Consider the following 22,443-nt stretch of genomic DNA (forward strand, 5'->3'; position numbering starts at 1 on the left):
TCATTTGGCCCCCCATTTTCAACACCCCCCCCACCAACCACCCCCACACCCCCCCCCCACCCCCCCACCACCCCCCCCCCAACCCCCCACCCCCCCCCCCCCCCCCCCCCCCCCCAATTTTCACATGTGAAATGAGCTATGCTGACAACTTCCACAGGGAAAGGAGTACCGCCAGAGCAAGGCCGACCGAAAGAAGCTGGATGGTCTCTACGAGTGCATTCTCTGCGCCTGCTGCTCAACTTCCTGCCCCTCTTACTGGTGGAATTCCGAAGAGTACCTTGGTCCCGCCATCCTGCTGCAGTCCTACCGATGGTTGATTGATTCTCGAGACGAGAAGACGGCCGCCCGTAAGGCCAAGCTCGAGAACTCCATGAGCCTGTACCGCTGCCACACCATCCTTAACTGCACGCGTGCTTGCCCCAAGGGTTTGAACCCCGGCAAGGCCATTGCCGAGATCAAGAAGCAGATGTCCATGGGGGCTTAAAAAAAAAGGTGTTGGGTTATAACTGGTGGCGCATTCTTTCAGCTTGTATAAGTAGCTTGTATAGGTAGCTAGGAAATTAATTACACATTAAAGTGTGACAGTGTGGCTCGTATTTGAAGTATACAATAGTGTATAATAAGACGTCTAGTCTACATATAAATATCTGACTACTATGTACACTTGTAAGGGTAGTTGCAGTAAATAGAGTAAATAAAGTAGATATAGTAGAGGCTGTAGAGGCCAGGATCAAACTCGTCGATGCTGCAGAAAAAAAAGAAGAAAAACAGGAATGCCTCCTCGATAGAGGACTCAGCGGCCAACTCCTTGGATACCAATGATAGGGTGATTTCATTGGTGTAGCTTGAGGAGGCGGTACCGTGCGTACACTGTTTTTATATACCGCCAACCTAAATACAGCCTAGCTCGTTCGCCCCACTTCTAGTTGTTAAATAAAAACTTCAGATGCTGCGAAGCATTTTTTATTTCTTCTTCTTCTTCCTACATCATCAGTTGGGTTATTCCTACACCGTCAAGTGTTTTAATAATTCAAATGGCGGCTCCGCATAGCGGCTTGCTGAGGGTTAACCTGATTCTCTGTGGGTTTCCTTCCGTTCCCGGCCTCCTAAATAAAATACCATGTGATACACTTTTCCTATCAGCCGCGAGTCGACGCCTCTAGAGGGCTGTGACTGTGGGTGTCTCTCAACATATTTTCTACTATTTTTCTCTGTTTTGATAGAGCGAGTGATTTGGATTCGAATGCTGTGGGAAGAATTGCACGTAGAAGTGGGATAATTGTGTATCTGGACGGCGTAATGTTTGAAAGATCTACAACCCTACTTTTTAGTCTGGAAAAAATTACCAAAAAGATTTTGGCAGTGTAAAACCCAGACGATATAAGAGCTAAATGCTGCTTGCTGTACTTGTGGTACAGAGGCACATGCCGCTCTAGTCTTGTTTGATCCAAATCTGCATGCATTGGCCATCCGTTGCATGCCGCTTTCTATCTGTGAAAGAATGCGAGATAATTCCATTGGCCGAACAAGGAGCTTTTAGGCGCAGTCCATAATTCCAACCAGAACTTTATGTGATTCTTCAAGCTTCCGTACGCCCAAAAAAAAGAGTCACGTGATTGAAATCTCCGAATTCGAATAGCCGCGCACGGACCACTTTGCGCTTGTTCCCGAAATTTTTTTGGCCAGAGTCGGAGACGCCTTAGCAGGATCCTCCGGCTTTGCGACAGGTTTGTGAGAGTTCATCTTGTCATCGACCCTCCCAGCCCTCGTTTCCGAAGCATTTTTCGGCCCAGAACCAGTCGCCCAGCATGTCTTCTCTATGGAATGCATTCACCGGAGGCAACAAGCCTGCCCAGCAGCAGCAGCAGCAGCAACACCAGCCTTTCACTCCCGATGCTGCCCCTCCTACCACCAACCTCTACGACCCAACCCAAGGTGCGGGCGTTGAGTCCTTCTTGCAGAGCTCGGCTTTTGCGGATCCCTCACAATTACATCCCCTCGCTGGATTGAACAGAGACACCCTGGAATACCTCTCCCTCGAAGACTCAACGCTGTCCGACCTGCCGGGTGGCCAATCCGTTCTTCCCTCTCGAGGTTTCACCGACGACCTCTGCTACGGCACCGGTATTACTTACCTGACGGCACTGTCGATAGGAGGTGCATGGGGATTCCAAGAAGGTCTGCGGAGGTCTGCCGGCCAGCCCCCTAAGCTGCGACTCAATGCCGTTCTCAACGCCATGACGAGGCGGGGTCCATTCTTGGGCAACAACGCCGGTGTTGTCGCCATCACATACAACTGCATCAACTCGCTGATTGGATTCCTACGCGGTGAGCACGATGCTTTCAACACAATCGCCGCTGGTGGACTTAGCGGTATGGTCTTCAAGAGCACCAGGGGTGTTCGACCAATGATGATTTCCGGCGGTCTGGTGGCCTCCCTGGCCGGTGTCTGGGCGGTAAGTCGACATGCATGACGGCTGCATAAGCCGTAAGATGAAATGCCTGACCAATAGCTAATGTGGTATTTTACACAGATTACACGACAGTCATTCTTCCCCATCCCCGAGCAGCGACATGCCGAGCACGCCGCATTGTAATAATATCACAGAAACAGACATTGTAACGAATAGCACACAAGAGAAGAATACTCTTCAAACGACATACGAACCACTATTTAATCTACCACATAAAAGATGGCGACTTAAGGGAGAAAAAAAAGTTCTTCTAATAGCTGGGAATGGCAATTGGTAGGAGGGGGCATGGGGATCTGAAAAGAAACCAGGGAAAAAAAATACAGGGGATGCCTCCTCCGACCTTGGTGCCAGACGTGTCGAGAGGAGTTTGGACTGAAAAAAAACGGAAAACACCTATATGGTGATGATAGATGATCTCTCCTCCCCAAAGTGAACTGTACATTATATCGGGTAACCGGTCAGCGAAGCATTTAGACCATATAGGGCTGGGGGCGTCTGGTCATCAATTTCAAATTTTGGATTCAAAAATGAATGTATATTGATCTGATAGTAGTGAATTGCGATGCATTTTGAAACAGGATATATTTGTGACGAAAACCTGTGATTGTGCTGTGGTGAAGTTTCAAGATGATTTGATCAGATGGATTACGAGATTTTGGGGAATAAATTGAGATTAAAGACATGGGCGAAGAGGTGCATATAGTGCACGGCCTGTGAAAGCCGCCTTAGGAATAGAGAAGCATCTGCAGAGTGACTGCTAAGGTAGCTGAGCAAACAGCGGGAGTGGTTCGAAACTGTCAACTACCAGGCATTGCCAGAGGTGCGAGTCAATTGGCAAGCAGCCAGACGTAGGTAATTAAAACAGGGATGGAATAAAAAAGTATGAAACTTCCCGTTGGCCATTTTTTAACCCTCAATTACGCTGCTTAATCCTCCTCTTGAATAACAACGAGTGTACCAAAACAATAACACCAGCAATACTCTTCTTTCTTGATTCATCTTGGTCCTTGGACTTGAATTTGAGTTTCATGACAGTTTTCTGGAACCATTAGCATGTGTCTTCCTTGCTTCCCGTGGACGTGGACCGAGTACGAAGATCCGCTGGATTCGATGCCAGAGCAGCATGCGTGGGTGCATGATGGGCAGGCCTGGTCTCTGCAGAGATGTGTGAGTGTGAAATCTTTTTCATATCATCTTTTCTTGTTTTTTTTTTTTTTTTTTTTTTTATTCATGTTTATTATTGCTCTCTTGGTGTTTATTCCGCATTATGGCTTTCCTGTTTTCGCAATTCATCATTGGAGTGTCCTCTCCCCTCCTTTTCATTCGTCTCGAGAAACTGCAACTCTTCTCGAAAAGATGAGTGATTTGGAACCCGAGCAGGGCAGCCTTTGTGGGAATCTGGCCTCTCATAGCTGGATGGATATATTGGCAGCTGTCTTCAGATGATCAAGTGAATGGGCCAGTCTGCTAGTTATCAGCTCACACTCCCAATCACTTCACTCTCATCCACTCTGCAAACAGCCGTCTTTTCTCCCCTTTCTTTCTTCTTCTTTCTTCACCTCTCTATCCCTCTTTTCTCTTTCTCTCTTTGCAATCCTCATTGTTGGAATTGCTTCGCCTTACCTCGCATCCTCAAAAAATGCCCGAAGCCATTGCCTCGGACGCAAAGTCTCCCAAGACTCCTCGACGGCTCAAGACTGGAGGCGAACCCCTTCGTCAGGTGCACTTCCAGAGCCCAGGCAGCAACGCCGATACCAAGCCCGCGATTTCTTCCACCTCTGCCCCCTTTTCTTCCTCTGCCACCACCACTGCCAACGGCGAGAGCATCAGCGTCAACACTGCAACTCCAGCTCCCGACAACCAGCCCTCGAGCTTCCCTCAACTCGGCGCTCCGCCAAACAGCACGCTTGGTTCTGATCAGTGGCACACGTCCATTGACCCAACCCAGAGCGTCAAGTTGCCCGGCAACCCGTTCGCAGGAGGCTTTGCACCTGGCTTCGCAGCTGGCTTCACTTGCGCGCCACCACAGACTCACCTGGTCAGCCCCTTTTCTCCTCTGCCACAGGTTTCTGCTCCCTTTACCACCTACATCGGCATTCCTTCTCAGCATCAGCATCATCTGCCTCAGCATCATTTCACCACCGCAAGCATGGCCGACAACCAGAACGCAGCGCCGATGCACCCTGGCGTCAACTTCCAGCCCCCAGTGCCCGACACCACATTTGGGCCTATGCCTCACGTCTACGTGCCTCGTTTTGACGGTGGCTTCGTGCCTGCTGCTGTTCAAGTCGGTCACCCCTCGGTACAGTTTGTTTCCGCCCCTGCTGCATGCTCCACCACCGTCGTGATGCCAAAGACGTTTTACTATTATAACAGCGGCTTCACTTACTATGCAAGTCGACCCGCAGCGCATTCTTTCTCTCGACATGGCTTTTCTTCTTCTTCTGTTTTGTTCCAATGTCCAGAGAAGCTGGTTGCCTGAATACTGTGGCTTGTTCGTTTGCTTCTCACAGCGAGCCTCTTTCATCCCACATCCCTCTCTCTTGTTGATTCACTATAACAGCCCATCAATATTAAGTCATCTGCTAACATTTCTCTCTTCTCCAGCAGCCAACCGTTGCCGGCATCCCAGTCGCGCACTCCAGCTATGTTGTTGCTCAGCAGCCTGCCGTCGTCCCTCAGCCCTTCGTCGGTCAACAGCCTGTCATGATCGGCGGACAGCCAGCCGCTGCTGCCATCCCCGTTCATCAAATGCATGCTGCTGTTCCCGGCATGGGCATGTCTGGCGTCGGCGGCGTGCCCGTCATTACAGGTAACGGTGGCCAAATCCCCGATGTGTCTGGTCTTGGCCGTACTCCTGGAGAAGAGACGGTGCGGCAGCTCCAGTTTGCGCATGCAAACAAGCTGTTCGAGCCGCAGGAGTTTAAGCCGTCGGACGATGACCCATCCCGTTTCTACTATGTTCGCGAAGTTGACGGTAATTGGACCCAGCGCAACCGATTTACTATTGACCACCTGGGTGACTGTCGATGGTATGTCACCGACGAAGGCTGGTTCTACGCCGTACGAATGCCCAATTAAAGTAAATTCGACACTGAAGGAATCTTAAGAAAATAAAAAAGAAGATGTGGGTTTGCTACCATCATCATTAAGTGACAGGTAGCAGAGCAGCTCACTGATGCTGAGATAGGCACATTTGTAAACCCGCTTGCTTACCACTCCGTCTAAATGCTGCAACTCGAAACAGGTTAGTTGAATCCTATAAACTACAATATCAAGTAAAGCAACATAATTAGTAACCTATCGTCAGAATACCAGTCGAGTTGTTTCTTTAGAAACAAGCTTATATATTCGGTCATCAGGTATAACTCAGTATTTTTGGCATTAGTCTGACAGAGGAGAGTAGCTAATACTTCGAGCAGCTTTTGAGTTTGCTTCGGAATTCATGGCGGAAGAGAGCTCTATGCGATAAAATGATGATAGCTGGAAAACCTGGGCAGTTTTGGACCATAATAAGTTTCTGGCGTGTAGGCCATTTGAAAAGAGGAATTTGATTTTGCAGTAAAGCTGTGCTTCTTGTGCCTGCTTGCACTACCCCATACACTCATTCTGTTCACCTCTCAACTTGAACTACCTAACCATTTGTCATGTCCACCCAAGCATATTTCTTTTTATGTCCCCAATCAACAAAGCTGGAGCATGCTCTTTTAAAGATTCATTTTGAGTTGACTGGCAATACTACGAGGCTGCATTAGCTGCTTCTTAGATACAGATTAAGCAGTGAATTGATCTGATCAAACGTCTTGTCGCCCAGCAGATCTACTTCTAAGATTCAGATCAAGAGATTAAATGATCCGATCGAATGTCCTGTCCCCGGCAGATCTCTCCACGAATGCTATTTTGGAGCAAGGGTCCGCAGTCCAATATCGTGCCGTCCCACACTCCTTGCTTCGACACTCAGAGTTGGACTCCGAAACTGCGGCATGTTTGCGGCACACTTGCCCACTTAACAATGGACCCTTTCGCCGCCGCCCCGATTGTGACTGGGGGCTCTTTATCCAAGATCCTAGCTTGCAGTGGCGTTGCATATGTCAGCCCACACACCCAAGACCTCCGAGAGCTATCCATTGCAGCCGCCGAATTCCTTCTGTTACCCCAACTTTTCTCCTCTTGTTCTTGAAGAAGAAAGTATTCGAGAAAGAAGAGAAGAAACTCCGAATCCCGAGGTTTTGCAGCTTACCGGGATGAGTAATGGAGGGGGAATGGCGAGCAAGGTTCCGGCGGCAGCTCTGGAACCCCTCATCTGGATTTGGAGGGCAGTTTGCTTTGGGATAATCATTCCGATATATATGTATATTAATCAGCCCGGATTGAAGGTTGGGTTTTGCTCATTGAGCAAAAACCGAAGCTTTGGCCTACGCTAGAGGCCATGATTATAGTATACGATATTTGAATGCAATAAAGAAATAAGCTAAAAAGACGTTATTATAAATCCACTTTCTAAACGGGAAAACCGAGCTCGAAATACCAACGACGCCCTTCTAGATACACCCCAATCTTTTTTTTTATTGGAGCTCTTTCTTTTCTTTCTTTTTCGTTCAATACAGTAAGAAGAAATCCGTCTTTGGAAGCTTTCTTTCATTCTCTTCTCTGTTTGCCAGGAAACCCATCTTGCCTTCTCCAAAATAATAATCATGTCAAAAGTCTTCACCCCGGGTGCGCCGTCACTGGAAAACGACGACTCGATGATCTCGCGCAAGTTCGGCCGAGAGGTCATCAACTACTACGGCGGCGGCCTGCTCAACCGCTTCTCCTTTTTGCGCAACGACATTGGCTTCATCCGCCGCGCCGCCACGGCGCCCACCACGCAGTTTATTGCGCTGCGCGACCTCAACCCGCTCATTGCCGACCCGACGCGGCTGGCCTTTTTCGGGCACGACGACGTGCGGCCGCTGATTGGGGCCGATCCCTTTGGGCGCACCGACCAGGAGAAGCAGAGCACCTTTGACTCGACCAAGCCGAGCCCGCTGCTGCTCTTCTTGGGGTTGCTGCCGAACACGGCCAAGGGGCTGGATCTGGAGACGACAAAGCATGGCGTTGTGAATGGACAGCCGTACTTTGCGGTGGATGTCACGCCCAAGGGCCAGTATGCGGAGGAGGCGGAGACGTTTTTGAAGAAGGCCCAGGAGAAGGGATATTCAGTGCAGGAGAATGTGCGGACGATGACGCTTCATCCGGAAGCAGGTACGTTGTTTCCTTTCTTCTGGTTGCTCTCGCATGGATGAATCTTACACAGTATCTCATGAGAAGCTCACTTCTTTTCATGAGTAACTCAACTCTCATCCCTCCTCTTATACCATATCTTATCACACGCTCATATATACAATTCATACATCACCAAGTTTCTCTTAACTAACACATCACAACCAGCCGCCGTCCTCGCCCAAGCTCGCTCCCTCATCGACTGGAACGCCCGCAACCTCCACTGCGCCGGCTGCGGCAACCTCAACCTCTCCGTCGAGACGGGCTACAAGCGCGTGTGCCCAACCCACGACCTCGCCGGCGGCACCACGCCCATTGAGCGCCCCGACTGCCCTACCCGCCACGGCATCTCCAACGTCTGCTTCCCGCGCACCGACCCGACCATGATCGCCGCCGTCGTCTCCGCCGACGCCAAGCGCGTGCTGCTCGGCCGCTCCGCCCGCTGGCCCCCCAAGTGGCACAGCACCCTGGCTGGCTTCATCGAGCCAGGCGAGTCCATCGAGGACTCTGTGCGCCGCGAGGTCTGGGAGGAAGCTGGTGTGCGAGTCGGCCGTGTGACTATCCACTCGAGTCAACCGTGGCCGTACCCCTCTAGCTTGATGATTGGTGCTATTGCGCAGGCGCTGCCGGATGGTGAGGAGATTACGTTGCTGGACAAGGAGCTGGAGTCAGCAAAGTGGTTTACCTTTGAGGAGTTGCGCGAGGCGCTCAAGAACGGCACCAGCGCGCTGGGCGATCCTACGCCGGAGGGATATACTGGGGATTTGTGCGTGCCGCCGAAGCAGGCGATTGCGCATCAGCTGCTACAGGCCGTGGCGGATGGCTATTTTGACCCTCTAGCCAAGATGTAGGTTATAGCATTTTATGACAATTGTATGTAGAGACCAAAGGAGGACAGAGGATGAGAAAGAGGGAAAGAAACGATAAAGCTCACGATGTGTATGTCAAATCATCTGTTTTTCATCAAGCGGTATTAATATATAAATGCTTGCACAAGTAGATATCACTTGCCAGATTCATCACAATTGGATCATTATTAAGCAACCCGTACTTTGTTTTGGTTTCGACTCTTTTGGTGATTCTCTAATATCACATTTCTGGAAACACAGTCCCTTCCAAAACTGGCGCTGGAGTCGACTCGACAAGCCCACGCTCATATCTCACAGCCCAGACCGCATCCGCATTGATAACCTCAAGGGCTTCTCTTACCTCCTGATTTCTCTCCATAGCATCGGCAAGGAGATCCAGAATCTCGTCAAACATCTCATCTTCGACTCGCACACACGATATGATGGCCGTGAGGAGCTTCACCACCGCTTCCCATATTCTTACCGGAGAAGCATGCTGTCCAAGCCCTCCGCTTGGCTCTGTGGACTTGACAGACAATGGCTGGACTTCGAGACTATCGCTTGATCTTATGGGAATCACAATTTCCTTTCCTGGCATAGGTTGTGAGAGACCCTTTGAAGACACGTTTGAGCGACCTTTATCTCTTGAGGCCTGCTGCTTGATTTTGCGGCACCAGTCGCGAAGCCCGTCCCCCCACTCCGTCTTCCATCGAGTACTGAGGAAATCCCCTGCCGCCTTGCATAACCCAGACAAAGTTTCACATGCTTCAATGACAATGAACGTCTCAGGATCATGTAGCCTAGCGATAACCACAGGCCAGATTGCATTGACAAGGGGCAGAAACGAGTCTTCGTCAGCCGCAAGGACAGACGCAGCCGTTGTGAGAAGCTCCAGCAGTGACCGTCGGAGTGTCGGTGTTGGAGAAGTCAGGTAGTGCTGCGTGAGCGATGCCACGCGCTGGAGAAGCTGGTATGTAGGAGAATTTGGCGGCTTTTCTTCGTCCTTGGGGGGCTCAGCTTGCTCTTGGTCATCTTCATTATTTCCTTGTGCCAAATCGCTCGTCCACGGTACTCCAGGATGTCCACCTCTGTTCTCTATGTTTTCCATCTCTATCCTATCTCGTTCCTCTCTCTCTTTCCGTTTCTCGAGAACCTCCAAGAGAGTATCTAAATCTTCCATCTTCTGTGCTTCTTTCCTGTGGTTAATAGATGATTGCTCGACATCTGTCAAAAGCCGTCCGTCTGCTTGGGCTGCCTGGTCAACAATCTCTTTCAAGACTGAAAAGAGACTTTCCACAAAAGACGCATATCCGTGATAGTTTTCCAGAGCAGCAAACATTGACTCGACAACATCATCCAAGAATGGCACTAGACGAGGTCCCGCCAGCCGCACCATCATTTTCATTACCTGTGTTGATGCTGGGGAGATGTCTAACGTATTCAAGCGCAGTGAGACGGAGTTGACCATGTAATCAACGTTATTTATAATCAGCTCAGAGACACTGGAATACTGGCATGACAGTGCCATGCTATTTAGTGCAGCAATGGCATGCTGTTGCAGATTGCCTTCGTCTGATCCCAGAAGCGTGGCGACGGGGAAGAGCACGTCAATGAGCTCTGGTCTGAACTTTTCACCTGACCTGTGTGCAGAGTACGCTATTATTTCGAGAGCGATGGCTTCTAAACGCCAATCAGTTTCACCCTTCTCGGTATGTGAGTCCAATACTTGGACTGAGAAATCGTATAACTCGTCAAATACTTCACTTATATCATCCGATTGGTCGTTAAAGGCTGATAGGTCAAATAGCGCATCCGTATACTCAGAGTGAGCATGTGCTGCCTTGACCAGTTCAAAGCAGAGCCAATATGCAGTCATTTGAGTAACTGATGCTGATTCTCGAACACAATCTAGCATGTCGGCGGCAATCTTCGCATGCTGAGACATTGACCCAGCAGTTCGTAAAAGACCCATTACTTCGCTCTTCAGTCTTTTTTGGCCTTCGTAGCCTAATAGAATCGGTTGGAATTGCGACTGGCTCGATGTGGACGAATCTGAGGACCCATCTTCCAGCAGTAGCACATGATTGCTGGCACTAGGTTGCTGGGTTTTAGACGTAGTGACGATAGACAGTATGCTTTCTCTTAACGTGATGGCGATTGAATCATCGAGCGTAGAAGACTCAATCCTTAGACTTTTAAGTAAATCAATCCCCTTTGACAAGTTATAGACTGCCTGCTCCTTTATTTTTTCATCGCTTGCCTGCATAAGCCGAGGGAGGCTTGACATCCAACTATAGACTGTCGATTTGATGCTTTCTCCCAGCTCTGGATATATATTTACCAGATATCTCAAATTTGTTTCCGTCATCAAATCTTGATCCGACCCTTGATCAAGGACTATCGACGTCTCGACGAGAATGGATGTGCAATTTGACAGCGTAGTGTGGCATTCATCCAGCAAAGTAATGCATAGCTTGCCTAGAGCCTCACGGACCTCGGAGGCCTCATGAGTTCGTAGCTTCATCACCACTGACAAGGCCACTTGAATTTGGGCTACAGTAGCCTTCAGCCATGCAGGGCTAAGCACCTTGGATTTATCGGCGTCACTCTGGCTTTCCGTCTCCATGGCGAGAATAGACCGTGTTCGCATGTCAGATAGCACCTTTGTTAAGACAACCTGCGTAGTCCCAAGGCATTTCGCTATTACCAGCTTTTTATATCGAGTTGGCTTTGATAAGACCTTTGCAAGCGACGAGATGGTTCCTGGTAGAAAGCTAGCCAGCGCAGCGTGCTCCTTGATAGCTCCGTAGAGGGCCTCCAACGTCCTCAGTGCCTCACGCTGGATTTCTGGAGTTGCGCCTTCTGATACTCCATCTAAGATGACTGTAATTCCATGGCCCAGCACTGGTATTGACTCGGGCTCAGAGAGTCCCGCTGCGGCCACAAGGGATGAGCCTGCGATAGTCAGCAGCGCAGTTTCGGCACGAAAAGCCTCGAGCACCGTTTCTTCGGGTACGTCTCTCTTGGGTGACCCCGGAACGCCATCAATAATGAATATCAAGAAACTAAATAGCTGTTGCACAAGTTTGGCAGATATCTTGGATTTCCAGCCGTTAACGATGAGAATAGTCAAGCATTTGACGCAGTCTTCCACCAGACTCATGGGATATCGTTCCAGATGGCGAAAGATGTGAGACAGAGGAAAGGAGACATATTCTGCCAGTTTCTCGTCAAGGGCCAGCGGATTTTTCGCGATCTGCTCATTTAAGATGTCGAAGATCTGCTTGACAAGCTCCTGCAGCTCTTGATGGCTTTTCGGGTCTTCAGGCTCCCGTATGGCCAGCTGGCTCGCTTTAACACAACATGGCTTCAGCTACATGGAATTAGGTCTCATATTCGTCGAAAATATGCAGAGCAACTTACTTTTTGAAACAGCTCGTTTCGTTCTTTTGCGGCTGGGGTTGTCTCCATGGTCCACTAAAACAGCAAAGCTTTTCGAGCAGCTACCTGCACATGGTCTCTTATCGCCCTCTGTCTGTGCAGTTACAGATGCTGGGAATGAGTAAAGATGTTTTGAAACCCTGTATTAGAAAGTTGAATACAGCTAGTAGCAATTTCAATGTTGACTAGAACCTCTGGCTGGTTTTGCCAGAACGACAGGCTAGGAGACAGCACGAATCGTATGAAGTGAAGCTTGCCTAGAGTACCGTATCTAAAGTATCCATATACTGTATTTGTCACTCCGGGCAGCCTAAGCCGTATGCAAGGCGGGCGCTAACGAGGGAGGATTAGTGGAGGCTGAGTGAAGGATCAATCCTACTCTACTTGCTGCAGCTGCTAATTAATTTCGATACTGTGCCTTCGGTCAGTGACTCTAGCCGGGCTTGCAGCTCTCGCAGCTCTCTGGCACCTGAAATCCCCGCCAAAGCTCCCCCACCATGGCACCTCTACGTAATGGCAGTTGCCCCTCATCAGAGGGAAAGTTAAATGCAGAGCTGCCTTGCATACCTTATATAGATCCCAGAGCAGATCAAGACCCTTAACTTGCCTATTCTCCAATTCCAGTCTCACATCTGCCATACTAGGACATATAAACAACCAAAATGGCGTCTGAAGGGCCTTTTCCTCTGCTGGCCCACCCCTACAGGTCCCCGGCTAGAGGCGCTGTCGCCTACGAGATGGGAAATACGTCTGCCAAGAACGCGCTTGTCTTTATTGGAGGTCTGAAAGACGGCCCTCATTCGACGCCATATATTCGAACTGTTGCCAGACACCTGGAAAAGACCCCTGAGCTTGGCTACTCTGTTATTGAAACTCGAATCAGAAGCTCCTTTGACGGTTTTGGGACATCAACCTTGGCACACGATGTCCAAGATATATCCGCGCTTGTCAAGTATCTTCGCTCCATTGGTCGAGAAAAGATCATTCTGTTTGGGCATTCAACCGGATGCCAGGTATTGTTTTCAATCATCCACACCAATCCAGATCCAGAGAACTGACGAATCTAGGATTGTATGGAGTATACAAACTACATAAAATATGCCAACAGTCCCGTAGATGGCTTCATTCTTCAAGCACCTGTCTCAGATAGAGAGTCTCTGGACACCTTTATTCCGAATTGGCACTCCAAGCTTGACTATGCTGAAAAAATGATTGCCGAGGGAAAGGGAGGCGACTGCTTGCCCGCTGAGCAATCGATTGCCATGCTGAACGCACCGATATCCGCCAACAGGTTCCACGACCTGTTTGCGAAAGGGTATGTTGGCCACCTGTCAGACCGCTAAAGTAATCAATGCTAATTAACCTGAATAGCGGCGCGGATGATTACTTTTCTTCCGACCTTGACTCCGAGACAGTACTCGGATTTTGGGGCCGGTTCAACAAACCTGTGCTTGTGCTACACTCGGAAAAGGATGAGTTTGTACCAGAAACGGTTGATCAAGCTGCGTTAAACAAGAAGTATCAGGCAGCGAGTCCGTTTGTAAGCCCACTATCTGGCCTCATTCCCGGAACTGGTCACACTGTCTTGCAAGAGGAAGCTCGAGAATGGCTAGCGGCAAAGGTTATCGAGTTTCTTCGCACCATTACTTAAGCCTGGCTTTTTTCATCCACCACGAGAATGGCTTGTGGCGGAAAGTTACAGCATGTGGAAAATTACAGCAAGGGAGGCTTATTAGCAACTTTGTACTCTGTACCACTCATACAAGTCACACCATTAGCACATAGCATCATGAATGCCCCATATAATGGGGCGGTTTCAATGTCAGCCTAGCTTAAATAAAGCATGCAGAGAGAGCAATACAAATATAATTATAACTGAGATAAATTGCAACAATCTCCCTAGAAAAGGAAAAAAAAATTATATCATCGGCATATATAACCCTCCAGGGTAAGCGGCAGTCTACGGCGATCGGCCAAATGACGTCCGATACCGCCGACTGGGGAGATGGGTATATCGGATTTAGAGCCAGCCTCGTATAGTAACCCCAGCGCCTGTTTAAGGAAGTGGTGGTCTGGTCACTGCTAATGCACTCCATACGGGGTAATAGAAGTCTTCTAATTCGTCATCAGCTCTGTGCCTGGTAACAGCTGGGGACTCTGTGGAACATTTAGCGGCCCCTTTAGTGGCCTTTTGGCGGTACCTGCTGAAAAGACCTGCACAAGCTGACAAAGCACCACTAGAAGCCACTGCGGTTCGGCGCTGCGCACAGGTCTCCACATCCAAATCCAGTGGGTATCATTCGTTTCCGTTCAATCTCGGTCGCTCGCTCGCTCGGGCAGCCTATTTTTTTTTTTTTCTGAGCTCAAGGCTTATGCTCTTCGTCCAGCTGCCTCATCGGTTTTTATCGCCAGGACTTGTATCGGCAGAGCCTCCATCAATCGTTAAAATCCCTTGCAGCGCGCCGACGCATTGGTCCTTTTTGCCGTGTCAGAACCCCTTGCGTCACTGACCGACTAACAGCAGCAGCTTCGACATCATCGTTGCGCCTTAGCTTCATCCACCGATAGGCCGACGTCGAGCATGCGGTAACGACTTCACATACACGTTCGAAGAAGAGAAGAGTTGGATCACAATCATGGATCCGTATAGCGAGCAAAAGGTGCTGCTGCACACCGGCTCGTTCACCGGTTACCGACCACAACAAGAGCTGGGCAGCAACTATCTCGCCGCCAACGCCTCTTGCAACAATTTCTGCGGCAACGAAGAGGGATGGGGCCCCCTAAGTCCGTTTCGATATGACTTCACGCCGTGCTTCGTCGATGTCTGGATCGCTGCTGTTTCCGTATATGGTATCCTCTTTGGCGCCATCGCCATCTGGTGGCTTAAGAAGAAGAAGCAGGAGTTATCGACATCTAAGAATGCGCATTTCTGGATTAAACAGGTATGGAACTGTTGTTTAGCTTGCGAGGGCGTGGCAAAGATAACTAACTCTTGATTAGATCTTACTCGGCGCCATCATTGCCGACGTCATCGTTCAATTCGTTTTCCAAATCCTTAGCTATGGAAGCATCTGGTATCGCGACTTCAGAGCTTGGACCACTGTTGCCCTCGTCTTGTCCTTATTCGTCATCTTTACAATCCAATGGCTGGAGCATTCACGCCTGAGGAACGCAAACGGAGTTGTGCTATTTTACTGGCTACTGCTTATCATCTCGTTCGCGGTGAAGCAGCGCTCGTTGGTTTCACAGCAGCTCTATACCAAGAGCCTCCCGTATTTCATTACCTACACTATTGGAGTCGGTCTTTCCGTGGTCGAGTTTTTGGTCGAGTGGCTGTGGCCTCGTTCGCTGGACAATGGATATGATGCTATCCTGGAGGAAGAGGAGTGCCCCGAAGAATACGCCACCGTTTTCTCCAAGCTCACCTTCTCCTGGATGACACCACTGATGAGACGCGGCTACAAGGTCTTCTTGACCGAAAACGATCTCTGGGGCCTCACCCGAGCTGATCAGACCAAGAACACGGGCGTGGCTCTCGAAGATGCGTGGAAACACGAGCTCAAGCACCGACCCAACTCACCAAACCTTTGGTTGGCCTTGTTCCGAGCCTACGGCGGCCCCTACATCACTGCCGCTTTCTTCAAGGCTGGAAACGACGTTGCACAATACATCCAACCGCAGCTCCTCCGTCTCCTCATTGCGTTTGTCGCGTCTTATAACATGGGAGAGACTCCCCAGCCCATCATCAAGGGTGCCTCCATTGCGCTTGCCATGTTCGCTTGTGCCGTTTTCCAAACTACAATGGTTCACCAATATTTCCAACTCGCTTTCGTCACTGGTATGCGTATCAAGGGTGGTCTGGCCTCGACAATTTATCGAAAGTCATTGCGACTGTCTAACGAGGGACGATCAACCAAGTCTACCGGTGATATTGTCAACTACATGGCAGTCGATGCCCAACGTCTCCAAGATCTTACTCAGTTCGCCCAGCAAGCCTGGTCGGCGCCATTCCAAATCACTATCTGCATGATTTCCTTGTACAACCTCGTTGGATGGTCTATGATGGCAGGTATCGTCGTCATGATCATCATGATGCCCGTGCAAGGCTTTGTCGCTCGAATGATGAGAAACCTGCAAAAGGATCAGATGAAGAACAAGGACGCCAGAAGTCGATTGATCAACGAAATCATCAACAACATGAAGAGCATCAAGCTTTATGCCTGGGGCTCTGCCTTTATGGCCAAGTTGAACTTTGTCCGTAACGAGCAAGAGTTGAAGAACCTCCGCAGGATTGGCGCGACCCAAGCCGTAGCCAACTTCACCTGGAACACTGCGCCCTTCTTCGTCTCATGCTCCACCTTTACCGTTTTCGTTCTCACCCAGGATCGTCCTCTGACTACGGATATTGTCTTCCCTGCTCTCGCCCTGTTCAACCTCCTGACCTTCCCGCTGGCTGTGCTCCCCATGGTCATCACCTCCATCGTGGAGGCTTCCGTTGCTGTTGGCCGTTTGACCTCCTTCCTCACCGCTGAGGAGCTACAGACAGATGCCGTTACTGTTGGAGAGTCACCTCAGGAGATGGGCGAGGAAACCGTTCTCATTCGAGACGGTACTTTCTCTTGGAACCGCCACGAAGATAGAAACGCGCTGACAGACATCAACTTCACTGCCTACAAGGGAGAACTGTCCTGCGTTGTCGGCCGAGTTGGAGCTGGCAAGTCCTCGTTCTTGCAAAGTATGCTTGGTGGTTTATACAAGGTCAAGGGCTCCGCGGAAGTCAGGGGAACTATTGCATACGGCTCTCAACAATGCTGGATTCTTAATGCTACAGTCAAGGAAAACATCGTCTTTGGATATAAATGGGACGCCGATTTCTATGAAAAGACTGTAAAGGCTTGTGCTCTGGTTGACGATTTCGCACAACTCCCCGACGGTGATGAAACTGTCGTAGGTGAGCGAGGTATCTCTCTTAGTGGTGGCCAAAGAGCTCGTGTTTCTTTGGCTCGCGCTGTCTATGCTAGAGCCGACATCTACCTTCTCGATGATGTACTATCAGCTGTGGATTCTCATGTCGGCCGACACATTATTGAAAATGTCCTTGGACCTCGTGGTTTACTCTCTACCAAGACTCGTATCCTGGCCACAAACGCTATTTCTGTCTTGAAACAAGCCAGCTACATCACCCTTCTCAAGGAAGGAGAAATTGTCGAGAGAGGAACCTACGAGCAGCTCATTGCTAGAAAGGGACTTGTTGCTGATCTCCTGAGAACTGCCGGTCATGATTCTACCAGCCCCTCTAGCGGTAGCTCCAGCGGCGAATCTAGCGAAACATCTACTGTCATTGAACCTCTAAGCACTCAAGACAAGGAAGAACTGGAAGAAGCACAGGAGCAAGTTCCTGAGATGGCGCCCATTAAGACTGGGTCCGCCATGATGGACAAGCCAAGATCAAGCAGTATGGCGACTTTGCGACGTGCTAGTACAGCCAGCTTCAAGGGACCTCGCGGCAGGCTTACGGATGAAGAAGTCGCGGGAGCCTCCAAAACAAAGCAAACCAAAGAGCACGTTGAGCAAGGCAAGGTCAAGTGGTCGGTCTACGGCGAGTATGCAAAGGAAAACAACCTTTACGCTGTGGCTATTTACATCATTGCGCTCCTCGCCGCGCAGACGGCCAACATTGGTGGCTCAGTCTGGTTGAAGGAGTGGGCCGAGAAGAACCAGTATATCGGCGCCAACGACCAGATCGGAAAGTACATTGGTATCTATTTTGCCTTTGGTATCGGCTCTTCCCTCTTGACAGTCCTCCAGACGCTCATCCTGTGGATCTTCTGCTCCATTGAAGCCTCTCGAAAGCTCCACGAGCGCATGGCCAATGCTATTTTCAGATCTCCCATGTCTTTCTTCGATACTACTCCAGCTGGTCGAATCTTGAACCGATTCTCTAGTGACATTTACCGTGTCGACGAAGTCTTGGCTCGAACATTCAATATGCTCTTCGTCAACGTTGCCAAGTCTGGTTTCACTCTCATCATTATTTCCGTATCGACTCCTGCTTTCATCGCTCTCATTGTCCCCATTGCTCTGGCATACTACTGGATTCAACGCTACTACCTCCGAACTTCACGTGAGCTCAAGCGTCTGGACAGTGTTAGCCGTAGTCCTATCTATGCTCACTTCCAAGAGTCGCTTGGAGGCGTCACCACAATTCGTGCCTACCGTCAAATTGAGAGATTCCAGCTTGAAAACGAGTGGAGAGTTGATGCCAACCTCCGTGCCTATTTCCCTTCCATCAGTGCCAACCGTTGGCTGGCTGTTAGACTCGAGTTCATTGGAGCTATAGTCATTCTTGCTGCCGCCGGCTTTGCCATCGTTTCTGTTGCAAGCCATAGTGGCCTTAGTGCTGGTCTCGTTGGTCTGGCCATGTCTTATGCTCTGCAGATTACAACCTCTCTCAACTGGATCGTCCGTCAGACAGTTGAGGTCGAGACCAACATTGTATCTGTCGAGCGAGTACTTGAATACGCGCGCCTACCCAGCGAAGCCCCCGAGATTATCCCCAGCAAGCGTCCGGCTGTCTCTTGGCCTGCCCAGGGTGAGGTCGATTTCAAGAACTACAGCACTCGTTATCGCGAGGGCTTGGACTTGGTTCTGAAGAACATCAATCTTGATATCAAGACTCATGAGAAGATTGGAGTTGTTGGCCGAACTGGTGCCGGCAAGTCTTCACTGACACTGGCTCTGTTCCGACTCATTGAGCCAGTCACTGGCCAAATCGACATTGACAACCTCAACACCTCATCTATTGGCTTATTGGATCTCCGACGCCGTCTCGCCATTATCCCACAGGACGCAGCTCTCTTCGAGGGCACTGTCCGTGACAACTTAGACCCGGGCCACGTACACGATGACAGCGAACTTTGGAGCGTACTAGGTAAGTTTCATTTGTGCATTATTTGTATTCTGCCATCTGTGTTGCTGCTAGGCAGAACTATTTGCTGTCTGTTTGCCCGGACTTTTTGCTAACTCTTAGACTTTAGACCATGCCCGTCTGAAGGACCATGTGGCCAGCATGGATGGTGGCCTTGAAGCCAAGATTAACGAAGGGGGTAAGTCTAATACTCTATTTTCTGATTCTATGATTGCCCACGATTGTTTGTTACCGGCTATCTGTTTGCAATATTTGAGCGATATCCATGTCTCCACCACTTTCTTGATGCGGATATCGTTCTCGTGTCAAACTAGATTGGCCCATTTTTGCACCTTACCCACGTTTGCCAAATGTTTCGTCATATTGCTGGTTTAATAAGACCAAACGCCCGCTGTATACTCATTTTAGGGCGAACGGAAGCTGACTATGTGACTACTACTTTAGGCTCTAATCTTTCTCAGGGGCAACGACAGCTCGTGTCATTAGCCCGTGCCATGCTCACCCCGTCCAACATTCTGGTTCTGGATGAAGCTACTGCCGCTGTCGACGTCGAGACGGATGCCATGCTTCAGGCCACGCTGCGATCTCCACTGTTTGCGAACCGGACTATCATTACGGTTGCGCACAGACTCAACACCATTCTGGACAGCGATCGCGTTGTCGTGCTAGATAAGGGTGAGGTGGCAGAGTTTGATACACCGAGCGAGCTCTTCAAGAAGCAGGGTATCTTTTACAACCTCATGAAACAGGCGGGTCTTGAGATTGATTCTTGAATATTGCGAATCTAATATAAGGCTGTCTATCTGAACATTTGTTGCTTTGCTACCTATTTATACTGTTTATTTTTTTATTTTTATTTTTCAAGGAAAATGTTGAAGAGAGAACATTACTTGGTTAATCAGGGTATTATGATGCTCAATATGGATGTATGTAAAGGGGGGAACCGGCGATGAAAACGACTCAAACCGTTTTCACGATGCCTATTTTTATTATTATTTAACTAGCTAGTCGTATGGCGTTATCTGCAACGGATTTTAGCCATATCAACAAGAGCAGAAAAAAAAAGGGACAAAAAAGAGTATTTTTGAATACGCGGAGTATATTCGGTGTGTGTTGGTAGTTTAGAGTAGTAGTAGCATAAATTATCACTCATCCACGAGCCCGTTTGAGTACATTTCGGTAAATTGGTACACCATCTTTTTTCGACCAAGCTTAAAATTTCTAGGGGACCTGAGCCTTTTTTTTGTTCCTTTACTTCTTCTTTCAGCCCGCCCTTGCGTACGACTGAATGGAAATAACATAGGTTTAAATACGGCTGCTTCGGTACTTGCCTTTTGATATTCCCTACTTCTGATAGATACTATGCACTACTAGTGCTGCTTATCAATATTTGTTTTCTCATCATATTTGATATTCTATCATTAGCAGTAGCTGTAGATCAATTCATGCTTTGGGCACCCCCCCTGGAAGATTTACGACTGGAGTGACATTTAATGCGACTCCATTCTAAACGAAATGGCGTATTCTGTGGGGTGGTGGTCACTATATAAGTGCGTTTCCAATGGTCCGCTAATGAAAAGGAAAAAAAAAGGAAAGAAACTAAAAAATACACGCATGGGAATGAATCATGTACAGCACAGTAGCAAATTCCTTCCTCTGCGAAAAAAAATGTGCTCCTTGTGTTGCCATGTACGCATTTATTCATTTTCAGCTGCAGTCCCTGCCTCTTCTGCGGAGCGTTTAGGTAGGTTGCTTATCATGCAGCGGCCCTGGCAATCAAAATCAGGCGATTTTCAGGGTTCCAAGTGAAGTTCGGGTTTGTGTTGGTCAATTCCTGGGACCCTCCCCGGTAGCTCTCCTTGCAAAATGGATAAACAAGCGGGGGAGAGAAGATTCTAAACTACTGTAGCCAGTACAGCTCGGGAATTTTGTGTGCCGTTTCGTGTCGGATGGGAATTTCCTCGGCGTTTGGTGAATGATGATGAGCCACTACATGACTCGGTGCGATGGTGCGGCCTGTTGCCAGAGAAAGTCTCAACAAGTCATGAGAGAGGGGAGAGAGTGTGCGAGAGGGAAATGGAGAAATGATAGTAATTTGCCCTTTTTGAAAAGGCTGCTTTGGTACAGTACTTCGTACCTGCAGATACTTTTGGGACTTGATGTGAATCCGCTTTTTACAACCGATCCGCGCGATGTATACAAGCCATCGTTTATGAAGAATGATAACATCTAAGCCATACCATGTGGGGTAGCGAAATACCATGACGCCAAGGGGAATCCTGGTCCAGAGCACTAAATGCTAGGCGGGATAACCTCGAAGCCATCATTTGTTCAGCTCGGCTACGCTCTGTCTGCGAGGGGTAGGAAGGGGGGAGGGAAAAGAAAATGGCAGACATAGCATCAATATAGATAGTAGTACGTTTCCACATACTGTTAACTAGAAGAAGAAGAAGAAGAGGAGGAGGAGAAGGCCTATTGTTTGTGTACAAGCAATAGCATGATCCATCTGCGTACAGCCTCGCTTGACAGGTTTGTGACGAAGATAGACTGCTTACCTGGGATCTACGAGTGTACGTAGCGTAAGTGCGTATATGTACTCTGTGAAATGGATGGGTGGAGGGCGACGAAATGGGTCCCTACGTACCTTGGTGCATGCATGGTACATCTCAGTATCGGCTTGTACTCCGTAGAATGATTGCCCTATCTGTGTGAGAAGTGACACATGACGTGGATGGTAGCACTTTGATTCCGAGACCGTTATTTTTCTGGGGGGAAGAGAAGGCCCCGTTTAGCCGTTGCCGCCCTCCTTTTCGTTTCCTTGTGCCTGCGACTAGGGCTGGCACGACCATCGATATTAACAGCCAAGGATTCTTTGACAGGATTCGCCAGACAAGGAGACAGATGAGTAAACGTGCCAAGCGATTACTCCGTACTCGTGCTTCTGCGCTAGTTCCAAACCCCTTCGCTTCCGGGGTCATATCGCCATGCACTCGTACTGGCAAGACCGCGGTTGAATAACGTGTACGGGAATAGGCCACGCTCCGTGCTGGCCTGATTTGATATCGGCAGTTGTGTGCTTCTGCAATACCCCTTGGCTGGTCACTATGGGAAACAGCCATACTGCCACCCCTGAGATTCCTGCTGCCCCGACGATAGTTCCGAGGCTCCTCCGTATGTATACAGAGCGCACAACGTGCTATCAATGCTGGAGCTGTACGGTTACAGGTGAGTCCTGAAGGATGAAGCACATAATACAGCCTAAACCGGACAGGAGAAAAAACACATGCTAGCAAATGCGGCAAACTGCACCGTTGTCTATTGACAGAATAGGGATTTGAACAGCTGTGAATAGGCATCTCCTCCGGCTCTACGTTAGCCTCGGCGAAATCCTTGATGCGATGCACTATGCGAAGAGCTGACTCGGCTTCTCAGACCTTTTGTGTCGTGTTCAATCCGCATCGGCGAATGAGTGGACAAAGCGTCTCAAAGG

At 49.3% G+C, this 22,443-nt stretch overlaps 7 protein-coding genes across 7 annotated transcripts in view; 6 read left to right on the plus strand and 1 right to left on the minus strand.

Moving 5' to 3' along the window:
• GGI43DRAFT_401096 (succinate dehydrogenase iron-sulfur protein subunit SDH2) overlaps positions 1–582 on the plus strand; it is a 1,475-nt gene extending 893 nt beyond the window's left edge. Inside the window, exon 2 of the mRNA XM_083205529.1 lies at positions 158–582. Within this exon, the coding sequence (XP_083062104.1) occupies positions 158–484 (327 nt within the window). The 3' untranslated portion in view covers positions 485–582. The remainder of the gene's footprint in view (positions 1–157) is intronic.
• A 1,054-nt stretch (positions 583–1,636) lies between these two features.
• Positions 1,637–2,661, plus strand: GGI43DRAFT_331447 (protein transporter TIM23). Its single transcript, XM_083201977.1, has 2 exons — positions 1,637–2,456; positions 2,535–2,661. Exons 1-2 carry the CDS (start codon positions 1,809–1,811, stop codon positions 2,595–2,597), a joined length of 711 nt encoding a protein of 236 aa, XP_083062105.1. The 5' UTR covers positions 1,637–1,808; the 3' UTR covers positions 2,598–2,661.
• Positions 2,662–4,017: 1,356 nt separating this feature from the next.
• GGI43DRAFT_331522 (uncharacterized protein) lies at positions 4,018–6,036 on the plus strand. The gene is made up of 5 exons (XM_083201979.1): positions 4,018–4,776; positions 5,082–5,601; positions 5,665–5,721; positions 5,793–5,836; positions 5,897–6,036. Exons 1-2 carry the CDS (start codon positions 4,114–4,116, stop codon positions 5,553–5,555), a joined length of 1,137 nt encoding a protein of 378 aa, XP_083062106.1. The 5' UTR covers positions 4,018–4,113; the 3' UTR covers positions 5,556–5,601; positions 5,665–5,721; positions 5,793–5,836; positions 5,897–6,036.
• A 909-nt stretch (positions 6,037–6,945) lies between these two features.
• GGI43DRAFT_331451 (NAD(+) diphosphatase) lies at positions 6,946–8,706 on the plus strand. The gene is made up of 2 exons (XM_083201978.1): positions 6,946–7,718; positions 7,905–8,706. Exons 1-2 carry the CDS (start codon positions 7,169–7,171, stop codon positions 8,585–8,587), a joined length of 1,233 nt encoding a protein of 410 aa, XP_083062107.1. The 5' UTR covers positions 6,946–7,168; the 3' UTR covers positions 8,588–8,706.
• A 38-nt stretch (positions 8,707–8,744) lies between these two features.
• Positions 8,745–12,272, minus strand: GGI43DRAFT_401111 (armadillo-type protein). The gene is made up of 2 exons (XM_083205530.1): positions 12,008–12,272; positions 8,745–11,957 (listed from the first exon to the last, which is right to left on the minus strand). Exons 1-2 carry the CDS (start codon positions 12,053–12,055, stop codon positions 8,826–8,828), a joined length of 3,180 nt encoding a protein of 1,059 aa, XP_083062108.1. The 5' UTR covers positions 12,056–12,272; the 3' UTR covers positions 8,745–8,825.
• A 268-nt stretch (positions 12,273–12,540) lies between these two features.
• On the plus strand, positions 12,541–13,910 carry GGI43DRAFT_401113 (uncharacterized protein). The gene is made up of 3 exons (XM_083205531.1): positions 12,541–13,038; positions 13,093–13,340; positions 13,397–13,910. The coding sequence occupies exons 1-3, from the start codon at positions 12,688–12,690 to the stop codon at positions 13,674–13,676; spliced, it is 879 nt and encodes a 292-aa protein (XP_083062109.1). The 5' UTR covers positions 12,541–12,687; the 3' UTR covers positions 13,677–13,910.
• Positions 13,911–14,337: 427 nt separating this feature from the next.
• Positions 14,338–19,368, plus strand: GGI43DRAFT_331594 (ATP-binding cassette glutathione S-conjugate transporter YCF1). Its single transcript, XM_083201980.1, has 3 exons — positions 14,338–14,967; positions 15,026–18,956; positions 19,063–19,368. Exons 1-3 carry the CDS (start codon positions 14,662–14,664, stop codon positions 19,326–19,328), a joined length of 4,503 nt encoding a protein of 1,500 aa, XP_083062110.1. The 5' UTR covers positions 14,338–14,661; the 3' UTR covers positions 19,329–19,368.
• The last annotated feature ends 3,075 nt before the right edge of the window (positions 19,369–22,443 follow it).

This window comes from Trichoderma evansii (assembly GCF_050947405.1).
Source record: "Trichoderma evansii strain SZMC 28006 chromosome Unknown GGI43scaffold_6, whole genome shotgun sequence".
NCBI lineage: Eukaryota > Fungi > Ascomycota > Sordariomycetes > Hypocreales > Hypocreaceae > Trichoderma > Trichoderma evansii.

What these genes read in the sequence shown, in the direction of transcription:
- GGI43DRAFT_331447 (XM_083201977.1), top strand. Translation starts at nt 1,809, where the DNA reads ATGTCTTCTCTATGGAATGCATTCACCGGAGGCAACAAGCCTGCCCAG. An exon ending in CCCTGGCCGGTGTCTGGGCG is followed by an intron (nt 2,457 to 2,534) that starts GTAAGTCGACAT and finishes TATTTTACACAG; the next exon opens with ATTACACGACAGTCATTCTT.
- GGI43DRAFT_331522 (XM_083201979.1), top strand. Translation starts at nt 4,114, where the DNA reads ATGCCCGAAGCCATTGCCTCGGACGCAAAGTCTCCCAAGACTCCTCGA. An exon ending in TTCAAGTCGGTCACCCCTCG is followed by an intron (nt 4,777 to 5,081) that starts GTACAGTTTGTT and finishes TCTCTTCTCCAG; the next exon opens with CAGCCAACCGTTGCCGGCAT.
- GGI43DRAFT_331451 (XM_083201978.1), top strand. Translation starts at nt 7,169, where the DNA reads ATGTCAAAAGTCTTCACCCCGGGTGCGCCGTCACTGGAAAACGACGAC. An exon ending in GACGCTTCATCCGGAAGCAG is followed by an intron (nt 7,719 to 7,904) that starts GTACGTTGTTTC and finishes CATCACAACCAG; the next exon opens with CCGCCGTCCTCGCCCAAGCT.
- GGI43DRAFT_401111 (XM_083205530.1), bottom strand. Translation starts at nt 12,055, where the DNA reads ATGGAGACAACCCCAGCCGCAAAAGAACGAAACGAGCTGTTTCAAAAA. An exon ending in GAAACGAGCTGTTTCAAAAA is followed by an intron (nt 11,958 to 12,007) that starts GTAAGTTGCTCT and finishes AATTCCATGTAG; the next exon opens with CTGAAGCCATGTTGTGTTAA.
- GGI43DRAFT_401113 (XM_083205531.1), top strand. Translation starts at nt 12,688, where the DNA reads ATGGCGTCTGAAGGGCCTTTTCCTCTGCTGGCCCACCCCTACAGGTCC. An exon ending in GGCATTCAACCGGATGCCAG is followed by an intron (nt 13,039 to 13,092) that starts GTATTGTTTTCA and finishes TGACGAATCTAG; the next exon opens with GATTGTATGGAGTATACAAA. An exon ending in CACGACCTGTTTGCGAAAGG is followed by an intron (nt 13,341 to 13,396) that starts GTATGTTGGCCA and finishes TAACCTGAATAG; the next exon opens with CGGCGCGGATGATTACTTTT.
- GGI43DRAFT_331594 (XM_083201980.1), top strand. Translation starts at nt 14,662, where the DNA reads ATGGATCCGTATAGCGAGCAAAAGGTGCTGCTGCACACCGGCTCGTTC. An exon ending in CGCATTTCTGGATTAAACAG is followed by an intron (nt 14,968 to 15,025) that starts GTATGGAACTGT and finishes ACTCTTGATTAG; the next exon opens with ATCTTACTCGGCGCCATCAT. An exon ending in CGAACTTTGGAGCGTACTAG is followed by an intron (nt 18,957 to 19,062) that starts GTAAGTTTCATT and finishes CTTAGACTTTAG; the next exon opens with ACCATGCCCGTCTGAAGGAC.